Source organism: Pelmatolapia mariae, linkage group LG16_19 (assembly GCF_036321145.2).
Source record: "Pelmatolapia mariae isolate MD_Pm_ZW linkage group LG16_19, Pm_UMD_F_2, whole genome shotgun sequence".
NCBI lineage: Eukaryota > Metazoa > Chordata > Actinopteri > Cichliformes > Cichlidae > Pelmatolapia > Pelmatolapia mariae.
This window is the reverse complement of record NC_086241.1, coordinates 43607814-43622590: the sequence shown is the minus strand read 5'-3', so window position 1 is coordinate 43622590 and position 14777 is coordinate 43607814. Positions and strand designations below refer to the sequence as shown.

Here is a 14777-nt window from a genome sequence, read left to right as displayed (position 1 = left end):
CATCCATAGAGTAACAATTGATTACATTTCACCACTTTCTAGACTACATGTTTTATGTCGACAATGGAGGGCGATCGCTTTGGAACTTGTGTTTAGATGTATCTCCTTGGTGTTGCCTAAGCTACTAATTTGTCTTGTCTGTAGATTTCCTGGATCAGCAGTTTGAATGGCCCTGACATTCTGACAGTCAATCAAGTTCAATATGACGCATTAGTCTGGTTAATATGAATCCAAAGAGGTAAGACTTGTTCCTAACAGCCTCCTGGAAGACATCTTTAGGGTTTGTACCTCTATTTGTTCACATGGGAGATGATAGAGATTATCTATGCTTATCAGAAGCTCAGCAAAGATGTAAAGCAAGGCTAAATATTGAGAGGATTGATTTTAATATGATATAGAAATAATTGCATGCAGGTTCCCTCTAAGGACTGATTTAGCCTTCAGCAGCAGGAAATCTACAAGAGAACTTGTATGACATAACCATAAATCCCTTTCAACCCTATTTCTAAACCTTGGGTCAACAAAGCCTGGATTGACTGAATGGCTTGGAAGGTTATGGCATAGGGTTAAAAAGTGTTTCTTTTTATGTCATTAGATTTCTTGCAGAAGCAGTTTTCACACCCATCCACTCTTTTGACAAAAACCTATAATGGAGTATCTCTTTTTTTGTCCTGTCACCCTCCCTTCACTCCCAACTGGTCGCAGCAGATGGCTGTCACTCCCTGGGCAGAGGAAGCAACATCCAGAGGTTTCTTCCTGCTAAAAGGGAGTTTTTCCTTCCTACTGTCGCCAAGTGCTTGTTAGAAGATACTTTGCAGCAGCATCAAAACAGGTTCTTGTGTTTAAACCAAACCATTCACTGTGCAGAGGACAAACTGCAAAATCCTCAGTTTTGAATCTAATTCTTTACTTTTTGGCATATTTACTACTGTTCACTATTTAACTTACTATTCATTCAGCTATTCATTTGATATAGCCACCAGAAAATAATTAAATGTTTATAAAACTTTCATGATGGCTTTCATGATGTGTTCTTATCATTGTCTTATTAAATATGATTCTGAGAGTGTGTGTGTGTTTTTTCAGGGAATGAGCGCTGGTAGGAGGAGGGACATTGTCCAATTCACAGAGGACCTGAAAAGACCGTGACTTCTGACAAACCAACTGATCTGCCTTGTGTGAAGAAAAGGTCTTTGCGAGCCTTCAGGGTTCACACCACGAGACGCCTTCACACTGCATGTGTATGCATGAAGCAAATGTGTCACTTCTCACACGTGTATTTGTAAGCACTGCGGAGCATAAAACTGCTCCTTCACATGCAGATTTTTTACAAAAAATTATATCATAAAAGTACACTATTCCATTTTTATGACTTGCTAGCTTTGAGGCAAAGCTGTTGCTGCTTAATGGAATTCAGAGCAGACTTAAGAGAGACGCTAGCTGGTTAAGACTGCCGTGTGTTGCTGGGGCCGTGGGATTACATGTCACTGTGCTGAGTGGACTTTTGCGTGAACTGTGTTATTTCCCCAAAGCCTTCTTGTCACCCCAACTTTACCCAAAAGTGCATTCTGCCATCCCTGATTCATGCAGAGGAATGGAACAAAAAAAACAAAGAAAACTAAACAAAAAACATCATTCATCAACGAGATTACAAAGGTACAATATTCTGGCAGCGTACCCGAGTGATGCATAGACACAAGGAGGGCTCAAACAAAACAAGCATTTTTCAGGGTTTACCAGATATCAAACTGAGGCCAAGGGCATTTCTGTAATCAAAAATAGAAATCAATGATCATTATTATTATTATTATATATATATATTAGAAAAACATATCAGAAATTTCCCTCCCTGTTTTAACAGATGCTGATCCTCACATCCGAGCATCTCTGTGGCGTGAGAACAGAATCACACATCTGCTTCATCTGACAGGCAAAAGAAATGAAACAAAACCTCTGTCCCTTTATAACTTCTCTATGTATAAATAATCCATGCACAATCCATCTGCCTGTAAACCCTTTGAGATATTCAATGTTTATAGTGCTACTAGTATGCAAACCCTGAATGTCCACATAGTAAATTCATCAATGAAAAATATTTATATGTACAGTGTAGCTCAATAAAATGTCTCTTTGAATCTTATTTGCATGCAGTCAACTGCATAATATACAGGCAATAAGTACGTTTAGTAGTTGTTTCTTTGGCAGGCCAGAATCCAGCTGGACATGCATAGAGAGGTATGTACAATCAAAAAGAAAGAGTCCGGGTGACTGGAGAGTAAAGACTCTCACATCACCTGGAGACAAAAAAAATCAGTGTGCAAACAAGAAGCCAGTTTTTTTTTTTTTTTTCCGATTTGGAATTGAGACCAGCGGTGTACGAGAGTCCAAGAGGATGCCCAAAAATGAGAGTAACCTTGAATTGATAGAGCTAATGTTAATATAATCTCTGTTAGTCCAATGCGCACTCTGCACCGCTGGTTCAGCTCTCTTCAGAGCCCGTCGTCTTTCTCTGAGTCTGGAGAAACGGGCCTGGAGACGGTGAAAATGTCTTGCCGTTGTATTTTGGTTTTGGGTGTGGCAGAGGCAGGCGGCACCCCCGTGGACGGCTGTCTCTTATCCGACAGCAGTTTGATAATTTCAGCTACCTGACTCTCCAGGGCGCCCAGACGGCCTCCCAGGGTCTGGATGTCCCCCCGGAGCTCCATCCGGGTCTCGTGCAATGCAGCCTGCAGGGCCTGTTCCGGTATGGGGCAGAAAGAGTGAGGGGACCCCACTCCTCCGGGAAGAGGGCTGTGGAGAAGTGGGGTAACTGCCGCTGGGGTCCGCGGCTCCCCTGCCCGGTCGATGCGCAGCTCGCTCTTAGTGATTCCACTGTCACAGGAGTCCGTCTTGCGAAGTGGGTTGTTGCTGGAGACCCCACCTTCCTCTCCATCCCTGCTCCCACCTGTTTCCCGACCTTTACCGTCCTGAGAGAGCATCTCCACGGAAACAGCCTTGACATTGTTGTTAAGACCCTCCTTCCTCGTCTCCGCCGGAGCCATGTTGTTTTTGAGGCGCATCCAACCACTCGCCTTGGCGGCCGGCTTTCCAAGCGCAGGGCTGGTGCTGACTTTGAGCCTGACAGTTTGCTCGCTGCCCCCTCCAGCAGAACTGGGCTGCAGCTCCATGATGTCACAGTTGTTCTGCTTTGCAGGTGCCTCGCTGGGATGGCCGTAAGCCAGAGAGCTCTGCATGGGTGTGACCTGAGACACAGTCAGAACGCTGCTGCTGGGTGGAGCCCCGTTCTGCATGGAGGTGAGGGGCCGCTGCAGGGTGAGCGGCAGGGAGTGCTGCAGACTGGAGTGGCCGAGCTGCAGGGTGTGGGGATGCAGGTGCTGGTGGTGCTCCACCTGCAGCTGGTTCTTCTCCAGGTCCAGTTGCGAGGCAGCTGCGGCTCCTTGGTTGCGGAGCTCCTTCTGCTGCTTGAACTTCTGGAAAAGCTTCCGGACAGGATGGTCCTGTGGGATGGTGAGCTGTACCTCGTTCTTCGCTCGCTGTCTCTCCTCCTCCTCCTTCTTCACCTCACTGATCTTGCGGAAAATTATCTGCGGGGGAGGGGGGATACACATAAATAAGCAAAATGCAGCTTATCAGCACACTTATCATTTCATATGAATGCTATGAATAGTAATTCTGTCTCCGGTGCTCCCCGTTGAGCATTGCGCATAATTCATCAGAGATAAAAGCATTTTTCTACAACAAGAAGTAAACAAAGATTTATTATTATTATGGAAATCTGACGGTCTGTTTTAACATTTTTCACTTAAGAACACATGACACATTCTTTCTGCAGTGCACTCAGGTACTGCAAAGTGTAGCTGACTTCTGGACAGTCATGTTAAATTATCCATCAGTGCTCCTACACCTCGCCTGTATTATTCAGCCTGGCGCCAGGCTCTCTTCTGGCTCCTCTTACACCCTAATTACATTGGAAATGACAGAAATCCCTGCCAGGCAGGCAGCCAGCCATCCAACTGGCTATTTAAGTGTTATTCTTGGTTAAAATGACGGTGCTCCCAATGGATGGGGAGCCGAGTCGATGTTTGACTTAAAAATGGAAGCGAGGGGAAGTCGCTCACTTCGCTGCCCAGCCATAATTGACCCAACTGACCACATCTAGCACATCTCCTAAACTCCTTCCATTCATCCATCCATACTTCCTGCTCATCCAACCTGCTGCCGAGAGCTGCCCGAGCCAACCCAAGCACGGTCTGCTCTGAGCTAGAAGAGTCTGTGGTGGAGGTGGGGAATGCCTTACGTGTCACTTCATATCTCCATGTCTACCTGGAGGCATAAGCTGAAAGATTAGCACTTTTAATTAAATGAATTTTTGGCAAGAAGAGTACGATTTGATAAAAAGTAAATGAGAAGCTATCACTGGTGGGCTTTGTTCTCTTACTCATTACCTTCTGACAAAAACAATGAGTCCACTGTTGCTGAATACAAATCAGGAGAATCTCTGTCACAGCTGAGCTGATGAGACATGATGTGATCGGATCAAACATGATGAACCGTCATTGCTTCATATCAACTAAAGCAGTAAATGTTCCTTCCTGTTATCATGACATGCATTGCAGATGATATACAAAGTGCATCTAAACAGTGTGATTAAAGTGCTTCATCTGGTAAAGTGAAAGGGATACTGAGTGTCAGCTGAAATTAGACTGCTGAAATGAGATTAAATGTCAGCAGAAGTGAAAGTGCTGAAAGGAATTAGTGTCAGATAACTGTCAAGTAAAACAGAGGTTTTTTTCATCACAGTCCAAACTAACTCCCCCGGAAGAAATATCTGGAACAAATATATTTTTGCCTTTTGTTTGCGTAGATGAAATGTTTCACTGACGCTTCTGCCTGTTCAGTCAATTTACCGATTAAAAATGCTGGCCACAGGCACAATCCCAGCCAATCCTCTTAGAAAACTTCACATAGAGCTTAGTATTTGAGTTGCTTTAGTGCGCCCACAGTGGCTACTACCTGCAAGCCCCTTTGCAACCCATCTTGGCCCCAACTCCTCCTGTTAATGAAGTTTTTAACTAAAGCAATGTCATATTTTGGTGTCACTGATCTCTGATCTGTGCTAAGTGTCTTGCTGCTGGTCCTAGAAGAATGCCACCAAATTAAAAAGAATCAAATGGATGATAAATAAACTGGCTCTTATTATGCTTTTCAACTCGAGCAACTCATGGTTTAATCTTGCCCAAGGACACTTTGGTATGTAGACTGAAGCAGCCAGGAATCAAACCACCAACCCTCCAATTAGTAAATGACCCACTACACCCCTAGTGGTTATTTACAAGCTTAAATAACCACTGAACGCTGATTGCTCACTGATTGTCCTGACTGAAATCACATTTTTGATTGGTCAACTGTTAAATCACAGTCTTCTGGTTTGGAAGCTTTGTCACATGTCACTTTCCGCTCATCCAAATAAGCTGTCAGTGCCCAGCATTAAGCTAAATCTGATTAGGTCTAGAGCAGTTTTTAAATTCTTTTAAATGCCATTTTACTGGTAATAGGGGCTGAAACTGGTAAGTGGGCAGCTCAGCTACCTGCTCTTAAGAAAGATTGACATACACATGACAAAACCTTGGGGAATAGCTGACAGCTGCCCACAGCAACCTTATGGATGCTTTATAATGATTTCCCATATTTTCACACATATACTCTCAATGTTCTTCTGTGCTGGAGTACCATAAAGTTTTAACACTGACCAGATCAGCGCTGAGCAAATGTTTTGTGTATGCTGACAAAATGATCTCTCTTCAAGGTTCACTTACTTGTTCTTCATTAAATCAAGCACAGCACTAGCACTGTTCAAGGTGAAATCAGCCACTATCTCGAGAGATCAGCTGATCTGAGTACTATCCCGCTTCAGGCATCCAACAGGCAAATCCCTAACACCACAGGTTATTTAAGCTGCAATCAAACGCCTTGTTAATAATGTCTGCTCTGTTCAGTGTTGGGGTCGTGCTGCTGCTCTGGGTGGGGAGGTCACATAACAGACAGTGCTGACGAAAATAACAATCCTTTTGATTGTACTGGCCCAAACTGAACCACAGTTTCTTTAGTTACAGCGACAGCATCTGTTCCATTATGTCAGGGACTTTTTCACAATAATAATAATCTTATAGTGATTTGAATTTGGAAAAGACATCATCACGGGATTATTATTTATTTTTATGCCTTAAAGTTCTCCGTGTTTCAGTTTCTTTTTGTCATTAATATTTAATCTTTGCACACTCTTGTTGCTGACTATCGACCCTGAGGCAGGGATGCTCCATAAAGTAGCACAATGTTGCAAATCGATTCCCACCAGAACCCACTTCACCAAGAATTTCCTGTCTAATTATACAAGTTGTTCCTGAACTCACGGCGTCTTTTCCAATGCCACAGTTACCTCATCTCCCAAAAAACCTTTTCCCTCAAGCCAACTCTTGATTTGAACTACATTATTGTAGGGTCTTTACCTTACAATGTAAAATGCCTTGAGGCAGTTGTTGTGGATTTCTGCTTGACTAGTTATACCCGAGACTCAAAACTGACTCAAACTTATCAGCTGGTTATTGCCAACATATGGATCACACAAACTAACTCCCTGCTGTCACTTTAGGGATGAACTACTGAACTTTGAGTACTGACAGGACTCAACATTACTGGTTTCTTGGAAGAAGACATGACAAAGATAATATCGATAATAGTTTGTGGTTAAATACAAAGTGTCAGGTAACCAGTGTCGGGTGTAACGCATTACATGTAATGCATTACTCTAATTGCATTACATTTTTCGGTAACAGTAAAGTAACGGATTACTATTAAATTCAGTAATTTAAATCTTTTTTTATTCATTTTTAATTATGTTGTTAATTGTGTTACAAAGGTTATCCAGTTATCTGGCCGAGAAAAATAAAAAACAAAACATCAAACAAACAGCCTTTTCCCCCTGCGCAAATGGGCTACAATCATTTGATTTCAGTTTGTGTGCAGGGCTACAGCTTTTGAGGAGTAGAGATATGCACATTACTTGTATTTTTATAGCACAGAAGGACAAGAGCTTAATAGTAAAGTGGAAACTGCATCCAAGACAGAAACAAATGGATTTTACTGATAACAGAACTTTGGCTGTTTGCAACCATTTGCACAGACAGCATGCTAACGCAAAGCTAGCCAAGAACCCAGAGGGATTTTAAAGCTGAGTGTATGCCGACCCCCAACCCAGCAGGCAGAATCTGAACTTAAAACAGGTATCAAAAGTAGTGATGAGTAGTCATTTGTGTTTCTCGAGTCTCTCTGGGCTGATTTTCAACTTTGCTTTAACTAAACTAAAACAAAGACTAGTTATGTTCTCATTAGAATTGGGATTTAGATTACAGTCCCACAGACCAACACAAGGTTTGTATTGTTAACTGATAATGATGAAACGGTGTGTTTCGGCTCATTTTAAGGCGTAACGAGAAAGTAATATAATGAGTACTGTAACAAATTACTTTCTCCAGTGAGTAATTAAGTAACATACTGCATTACTTTTAAGAAAAGTAATGATACCTTGATTTTCTGGAGTAAAAATCCCAACACTGGTTTTAACATGTAGAAACATTAGATCTAAGTTCTTGTCTGTCCTTTTTGCATCTCACTTTTTCTTTTTTAAATCAGGAGGATTTAAAATTTAGTGTGAAGAGTTGGTTTTTAACTACCACATAAATGTCAAATTACCTTTTTTTATATGGCTCAGAAGCAGAGACAAATCCTCTTACGGTAAACATGTTTCAACTGAATGAAAAAAATGAGATCTATTGTGAAACCGCCAGACTAACTTTAACAACTGAACCTGAACCTCATAAATACTATTATCTGTGTAGACTTTGGTTTTCAGATGTAAAACGCAGTTGTATTTCCAGATAAGAATATACAATGGAGAACAATGGGCTTTGTTCAGTGCCAACATTATTTTTGCAGTGAGTATGTTTAAACAATAGGTGCAATAACTAAGGCGTTGGCTAGCAGCCATGCTGCTACTTTTCTCAAATGAAAATAAAGTTGAAGATGCTGAACACATACCGTAATTTATGACGGTGTTACAGACCTGGTGTGTACTGTGGTTTTGCTTGTGGGGGTGTGTTTTGCTCGCTATCCTGCTTTATGCTTAATTTATGGTACTGCAATTGTGCCAGTTTGCATATGCATTGGCCTACAGAGAGCCCGTGGAGAGAGGTTTTCAATCAATGCAAACATGTGTAGTATGCTGAATGCTGATTACCTTCAGCTCTTTGTATGTTCTAACTTTGCTCTTCATCACAGCACAAGCAAGCGTACCCCACAGACATGTTGTATTGCATATTTTTGACACTGCCCCCATCTGACAGCAGACGCGCTCTGCAGACAGACAAGCAGTCTGCAGCTGCCCACGCTGCCAATACTCGACCACTTCTGAAGCCCTGTGCCGCCCTGAGATTTCACTCGGTGATTAGGAAAGAGAGTACTTAAGGTCAGGGAGACGAATGCTCCGGGGCCAGAGTGACATTTTCTTGACAGAGCTTGAGCTGTGTGTTTGTGGCATGGAGTAGGTGGAGTGTGTTTTTGTTAACTTCTTGACTGATTTGTGTTTTGACCAATGTTCTTTTCCTAAAGTAATGATAACAGCTAGTCTGTCTCTTTTATTTTAAGTATTAATAAAAAAAAGAAAAACCTGTTGAAAATGTCTGAGTTGAAAAAGAAACATTGTTATTTCCACAGTCACGGAAGAAGGTTTTCATCACAGCATAAAGATGTTTGCCAGTATCATGGATGCAGTCGATAACCTAATTACGTCTACTTTGAAAATCGGTCCAACATGAAAGAACTTGTAGTTTTGGCCATTAATCCATTTCAGAGTCTGTTGCATCTCCTCACTAACAATGCATGTTGAATTCTCCGTGTTCTGGTGGTGTCTGTGAGGTTGATCTGACCTCTTTAAAGTGAAACTTTGTGATCCCTGGAAAAACACAAAAAATGTATTCCATGTTTTGTTTTCCCAGAAATTTTAAACTTGAACCTGAGGGTTTTTCTTAAAAATGTATGACTCCATAACCTTAACAGATATTCAAGTTTTCAAGGTTTTTGTAGACTATTACCCCCACCCCAACATGTTTTCTGACCTAGAACAGCCCTAAAAATCCCTCTCAGTAATTTTTATTCAGATCCATCAGTATAAACACTTTGCCTGCTGGATTTTTAAAAGAAACAAAACTGGTTGGGTTTACACGGATGGTGGGTGGCTCAGTGGACCTCAGGATGATTGCTCTGACTGCATACACTAGAGGGACCTGACTCATTTCTCACCTTTGACCCAAAGCTGACCCAATTATTCAGGCCTTCTGCCTGCTTGACAGCCAGCACTCACATACGAAGCCTCATTCGGAGTCTGAAGTGGCTGTCCTCCACGACACATGTACAGAATATAACTAGGAGTTATGAGGAATGCTGCTGAACGGCTCCCTCTCAGCATCATTCAGAAGTAAGAAGTCATAAGGAAAGGGAAGACAGATAAATGGGTTTCTTGTGAACCACTGGGCTGAACAGCTGTCAAATTAATGCAGGGATTACTGTGAACCTGACGTTCCAGTATGATTACTACAAAGAATACAAAAAAGTGAGCTCTGCCGTGCAGCACCACAAAATCTTGGCAGATTGGTTTTGGCTTTGGATTTACTGCATGAAAAGTTTGAGATGACATTAAGGCTAAAATGATGAATCCTATTATATCATTTATATGTAAGACCTTTGATTACATAAAACCTTTCAGCTCAGTGTTTGAATAGATTCTGAAATTAGTGCTTGTGTACTTCATTTGAATCAAAATGTTTGTTCATGTCTAGGAGTGAAAGGAATTGGATTTGATTTCCTCCCTTTGGCGAGTAGCGTTTTCACAAGCTTTTTAAAAGCTTTCCAAATTCACCAGCAGTGTATTTCAATTAATGATTCTTTCCTACTGGCTCTTCTTTTTTCATCTTTTCAATCTCTCGACCTGATGTGTCTCTTAGAGCTTCTCCTTTGTGCTTCATTTGAAAATATAAAATAAATGGGACACGTACTACGCGTAGCACTTGTGTTTGTTTAAAATCAAAAAACAAAAAAAAATTATCTGGATATGGTCAAAACAAAAAGCCAAAGTAGACAGTTTTTAAGCTGATAATCAGGCCGAGATGCCTTTTCCCTCTTCATAAAGACAAAAGTTGTGAAACTTTGAGTTGTTATTACCTTCACCACAAATCCTGCCTGCTATGGGAGGCTGCTAACAAAGCTTTGTTATGGCTAGTATAGTAATCTGTCAATAACCCATAAGTTGACTTTTTAGCAACCTGCACACAAGCTTCAATACACTGATTAATAATTTAATACACAACAACTCTGGTGCACCATATTTATTTTATTCCTGATTTTCTCCTGTTTTGTTATGACCTCGGCCAGGCTCTGCCTTCTGAAATGTATTTTTCAACAGATAATGCAATGAAAGCTGCACAAAGCGCAGACTTTGCGAGAACAAGGATTTGTATTTTGCATGACAATTTTTAATTCTTAATTTCTCCTGGATTTCAACATCTATCTAATATTTGTGCAAGTAGTTAGGTACAGACACAGTGCAGCTGGTAATGCTGCACTGTAGGTGAACAAAAACTAAAGAGAAAAAAAACATTGGAGTGGAAATGGTAGAACGGCTGCTTCCTGTTTGTTTCATTCTCTGCTTTTGCTGAGAAACTATTGTGCTACTTTAAAAAGGTGTTTGTCCTAAAAACATATTAGTGTGTGTGTCTGTGTGTGTGTTCACCTGATTGTCACAGAAGGTCACAAGTATGAGCTCTGCAAACATACTCTCAAGTCCATTTTCTCCTTATTGACTAATTGACTGATCAGCTAATGTTTCAGCACCAGTCAAAAGGTCAGTAGGCGGACTGAAATTGCACATTGAAATAGTCTAATGTTACCACCTTTCCACAGGATAATCACTTTGGTGGCAATTATCTGAGAGCTGATGTCCATTAAGTTCGTACGGTCCTTTCATAGTCCGCCCACAGTATACTGGAAGCACTGCTGGGTTCCCCTGAGAGCTTCATATGCAAATTTGAGGATTCATAGAATGAAAACATAGAAGGGCACTGAGACAGTCTGGCTGCTTCTCTGGCTCGCTGCCTTAAGTTGTTGCTGCTCATATTTGTTTTGAATCCGATTTCTTAAAGGCCGACTTCCCTCAGTTTGACGTTCCTGTCTTTTTTCTCTTTGCTCATTTACTGATCTATTAATCTGGCATATTGTACTAATTAGGAGATCGAGGGTAACCATCTACTTATTGTCGCTTACTGTCAGGTAGTGGAAGTGGCTGCTTCCATAATTATTATCCATTGTGCCGTTTCAGAAAGGCTAAAAAACTGTAAGACATATAGACACGTAGAAATATAAAGCAAGTTATGTTTACATTCACTAACACCCACCCTGGTGATATATGAATGTTAAATGAACTTGTACAAAGTGCAGAGGCGAGGGGACCGTGACTGACTATTATGGCACAGGTCCAGTGTGTCCCTCTCTTTACATCAGGAGCCACATCAACACAATAAATCTGGTGAAACATTTCTAGAGAGGTGGAAGCGACCTGCTTTTGGCTCATACTAATGGCTCATTAGTAAAGAAGTTCCTCTGCTCTTCTGCTTGTTCTGTGACTCCCATTAACACAGCCCTGGTCAACAAATAAATACAAAAATGGGCAAAAACGTAAAAAATAGAAATGCTTCAAAATGCATGTTTAGTTTAGAGCAGGGGTTGGCCCGCAAGAAATTTTATAAATAGAATAGAGTATGGCCCGCACGTCAACTTTTGCTTGAGTGTATTGCACTTCTTAGTTTTAACACCAGGGGGAGCTGCTGTTGATCAAGGAAGTTGCTCCACCAAAAAGGACAATCACAGAAGAAATTTACCCCAAGTTACTAAATATGGCAGAACCAAAGAAGCGAGAAGTAGAAAGTGAGTGCAGAAAATTAAAGACACGGTGGGAGAGTGAATATTTCTTCAAAGAATTCAAGGGGACGTGTGTCTGTTTGATCTGCACTGAAACTGTGGCAGTTATGAAAGAGTATAATGTACGACGTCATTATGAAACCAAACATCAGGCCTATGCATCCTACACTGGTGCTGAGCGAGAGCAGAAATTAAAGCAAATGGTAGCTATCCTGCAAGGTCAGCAACAGTATTTTTTTTGTGCTCAAAAAGTCCAGGAAAAGGCTACAATAGCCAGCTATGAGGTCGCCCAACTCATCGCAAGACATGGCAAGCCTTTTTCAGATGGAGACCTCATAAAACACGGCCTCGTTAAAGTCACCGAAATAATGTGCCCGGAAAAAGTGCAGGACTTCAACAACGTCAGCATGTCTAGAAATACAGTTGTGCGACGCATTGAAGACTTGTCAGCCAGCATTAAACTGCAACTGTCTGATAAAGCTTGTGCTTTTGATTTTTACTCCATCGCATGCGATTAGAGCACTGATGCCACAGACACCGCACAGCTGCTAATTTTTTTGCGGGGAGTGGACGAGAGCACGAGCACTTTAGGTGAGTAAAAGATATTCCACAGTACCCGTGTGTTAATAAGCATGCATGTGCAGGTACACATGCTTCAAATATCAATAATGCGCATCAATTCTGTCACTACCCTGCTTTTGTGCACCACTTTCTTATATGCGTTTTTCTTGTTAACACACAGAGTACACACCGCTGTGCACAGCGCGCGCATACGCGAAGTCAGCTGATCTCATCTGATGCAGATCTGCTCCTTGATCAAGTGACATTTGTCTGGATTTTTGGCACGAGTGGCGTCGGATCAGCACCGCAGCTGGATGGCCCGATTTACATACCCAGCGCAGCTGATACTCACCAGAAGAATTTACTAAAATTATATGCACTCCTGTTATTAAGTCCAGTTCAGTCTGTTAATGTTGATAACGGTTTCAAACGAACGTTAATAGATGTGTTGCTAAGCCTAATAACTTAAATAACAAGCTTGAAATTTACCCGTTATTGTTTTTTCTCTGTATTGTAAATTCTGTCTAAGAAGAAATCTGAGGCTGCTGTTCTGAGAATGAACTACCAAAGCTTTTTCTGAATAAATCAATAAAGATCCATTTATGGAAAGCTGTGATGAAGGCAGTTTGTCTTTAATTATATTCAACAATATAACACATTTGACCACTTTTAAGTGATTTTTCTAACTTTAATACACTAAAGTTAAGGTTATATACCTAATTTCTAGTAAGTGGCCCAGGCCCCCCTATATTTTTATTTTTATGTATGTCAGTGAAAAAAGTTTGGACACCCCTGGTTTAGAGGATCTAAGCATCATGAGTAGAACCAGCTTTGCATTAACGGAAAAACTTAAAGGCCAACTTGGAGTCATCTCTTTTGTGGCTACATGGTTGGGTTTAGTGGTCTGCTCCACCATCGCAATACATATGTAAAGCCAAATGTAAATACCAGCCTTCCCAGTTGAACAAATAATTCAGTTATGGGGGACAAATATGGGGAATAATAATGGGTGGAAAAAAATATTAAACTGTTGAACAACATGAACCGGCCATTAAGCTTCATTACCTCTAGTCTTTTTCAAATATTTTATATTAATCATCCATGAAATATAACCATGCTTATTGTTTTAACAATGACACTCAAGGTCATTTTAATTGTTTTGAATCAAACAACTGATGTCAGGTAGCCAGCTAATTAATTGCTGGCTAGTTCAACATCTGCACCAAGCAAATGTTAGCATTCATCTCAACGCACAATTTTCTACTCAGTAGCAGCATTATCATTACCTTGGTTAAAACTAGTCCAACATTTAAAAATAAAAATATTAAAAACGGGTCCCTCAGCAAACTGCACAACATGAGGGTGAAAGAAAGCTGCATTTTTGCATAGTTTAGGTACAAAGAAGAGGGAGTGTTGGAAAGCAACATGGAATTTAGATGGTGAACAAGCTCGTGTATGAAAGTTTTCTTCCTCCATTTTATCCTAGCTATAGGGCAGAGCGAGGTTTCAATTCTGTATTGAACTACAGTAGAATTGTTGAAGAGCTGGACTTGAAGTTCGTGTTGGATCATACTGTCATAACGTCTGTGTGACAGGCAGGATTTGGACTCAACTGCAGAACACGGCAGACAGAATGTCAAAAACAGCTTTAACATTACACTCAAGCAAAATACAAAACAAAGGAATTCAAAAATTAGAGAAACACAGAGCAGGAACATAAACCCAACCAGAAGGGAGGATGTGACAATGAACAAAAACAAACTGACAGGAGACATCTAGGAGGACAGCTGAACCTAACTGAGAAAACGAGACAAGGGATGCAAAACTAATTAAAAAGCACAAGAGACCAGTGACTAACAAAATAAAACAGGAAGTGACTGAACACAGGAACAGAAACGCAGACTTGACACAGAACAGAGGAGGGCAGGAAAAACAAACTCTGAGGATAATAAAAGATTAAAAAAGGAGACTGGACCAAGACTAAAAGTAAAATCATGAAATGAAATAAGAATACAAATAAATACTTAAACTGGCAGAAGTAAAGATAAATAAATAAGTAGAAAGACACAAACTGAAGACATTAGTCAATAACTGAACTTGAAAGATCCATGATACAAACAAAAAGAAGCTGGTTGCCACCACTACTTTCCAAACCAACCAAACCATTAAAGGCAGTGAATTCTCCCTAAAAT

The 14777-nt window shown here is 40.9% G+C and overlaps 1 protein-coding gene across 1 annotated transcript in view; it reads right to left on the bottom strand.

The window, feature by feature from the left end:
• Positions 1-1973: 1973 nt before the first annotated feature.
• kcnh5b (potassium voltage-gated channel, subfamily H (eag-related), member 5b) overlaps positions 1974-14777 on the bottom strand; it is a 167373-nt gene continuing 154569 nt past the window's right edge. Inside the window, exon 13 of the mRNA XM_063497810.1 lies at positions 1974-3584. Coding sequence (XP_063353880.1) covers positions 2490-3584 — 1095 coding nt within the window. The 3' untranslated portion in view covers positions 1974-2489. The remainder of the gene's footprint in view (positions 3585-14777) is intronic.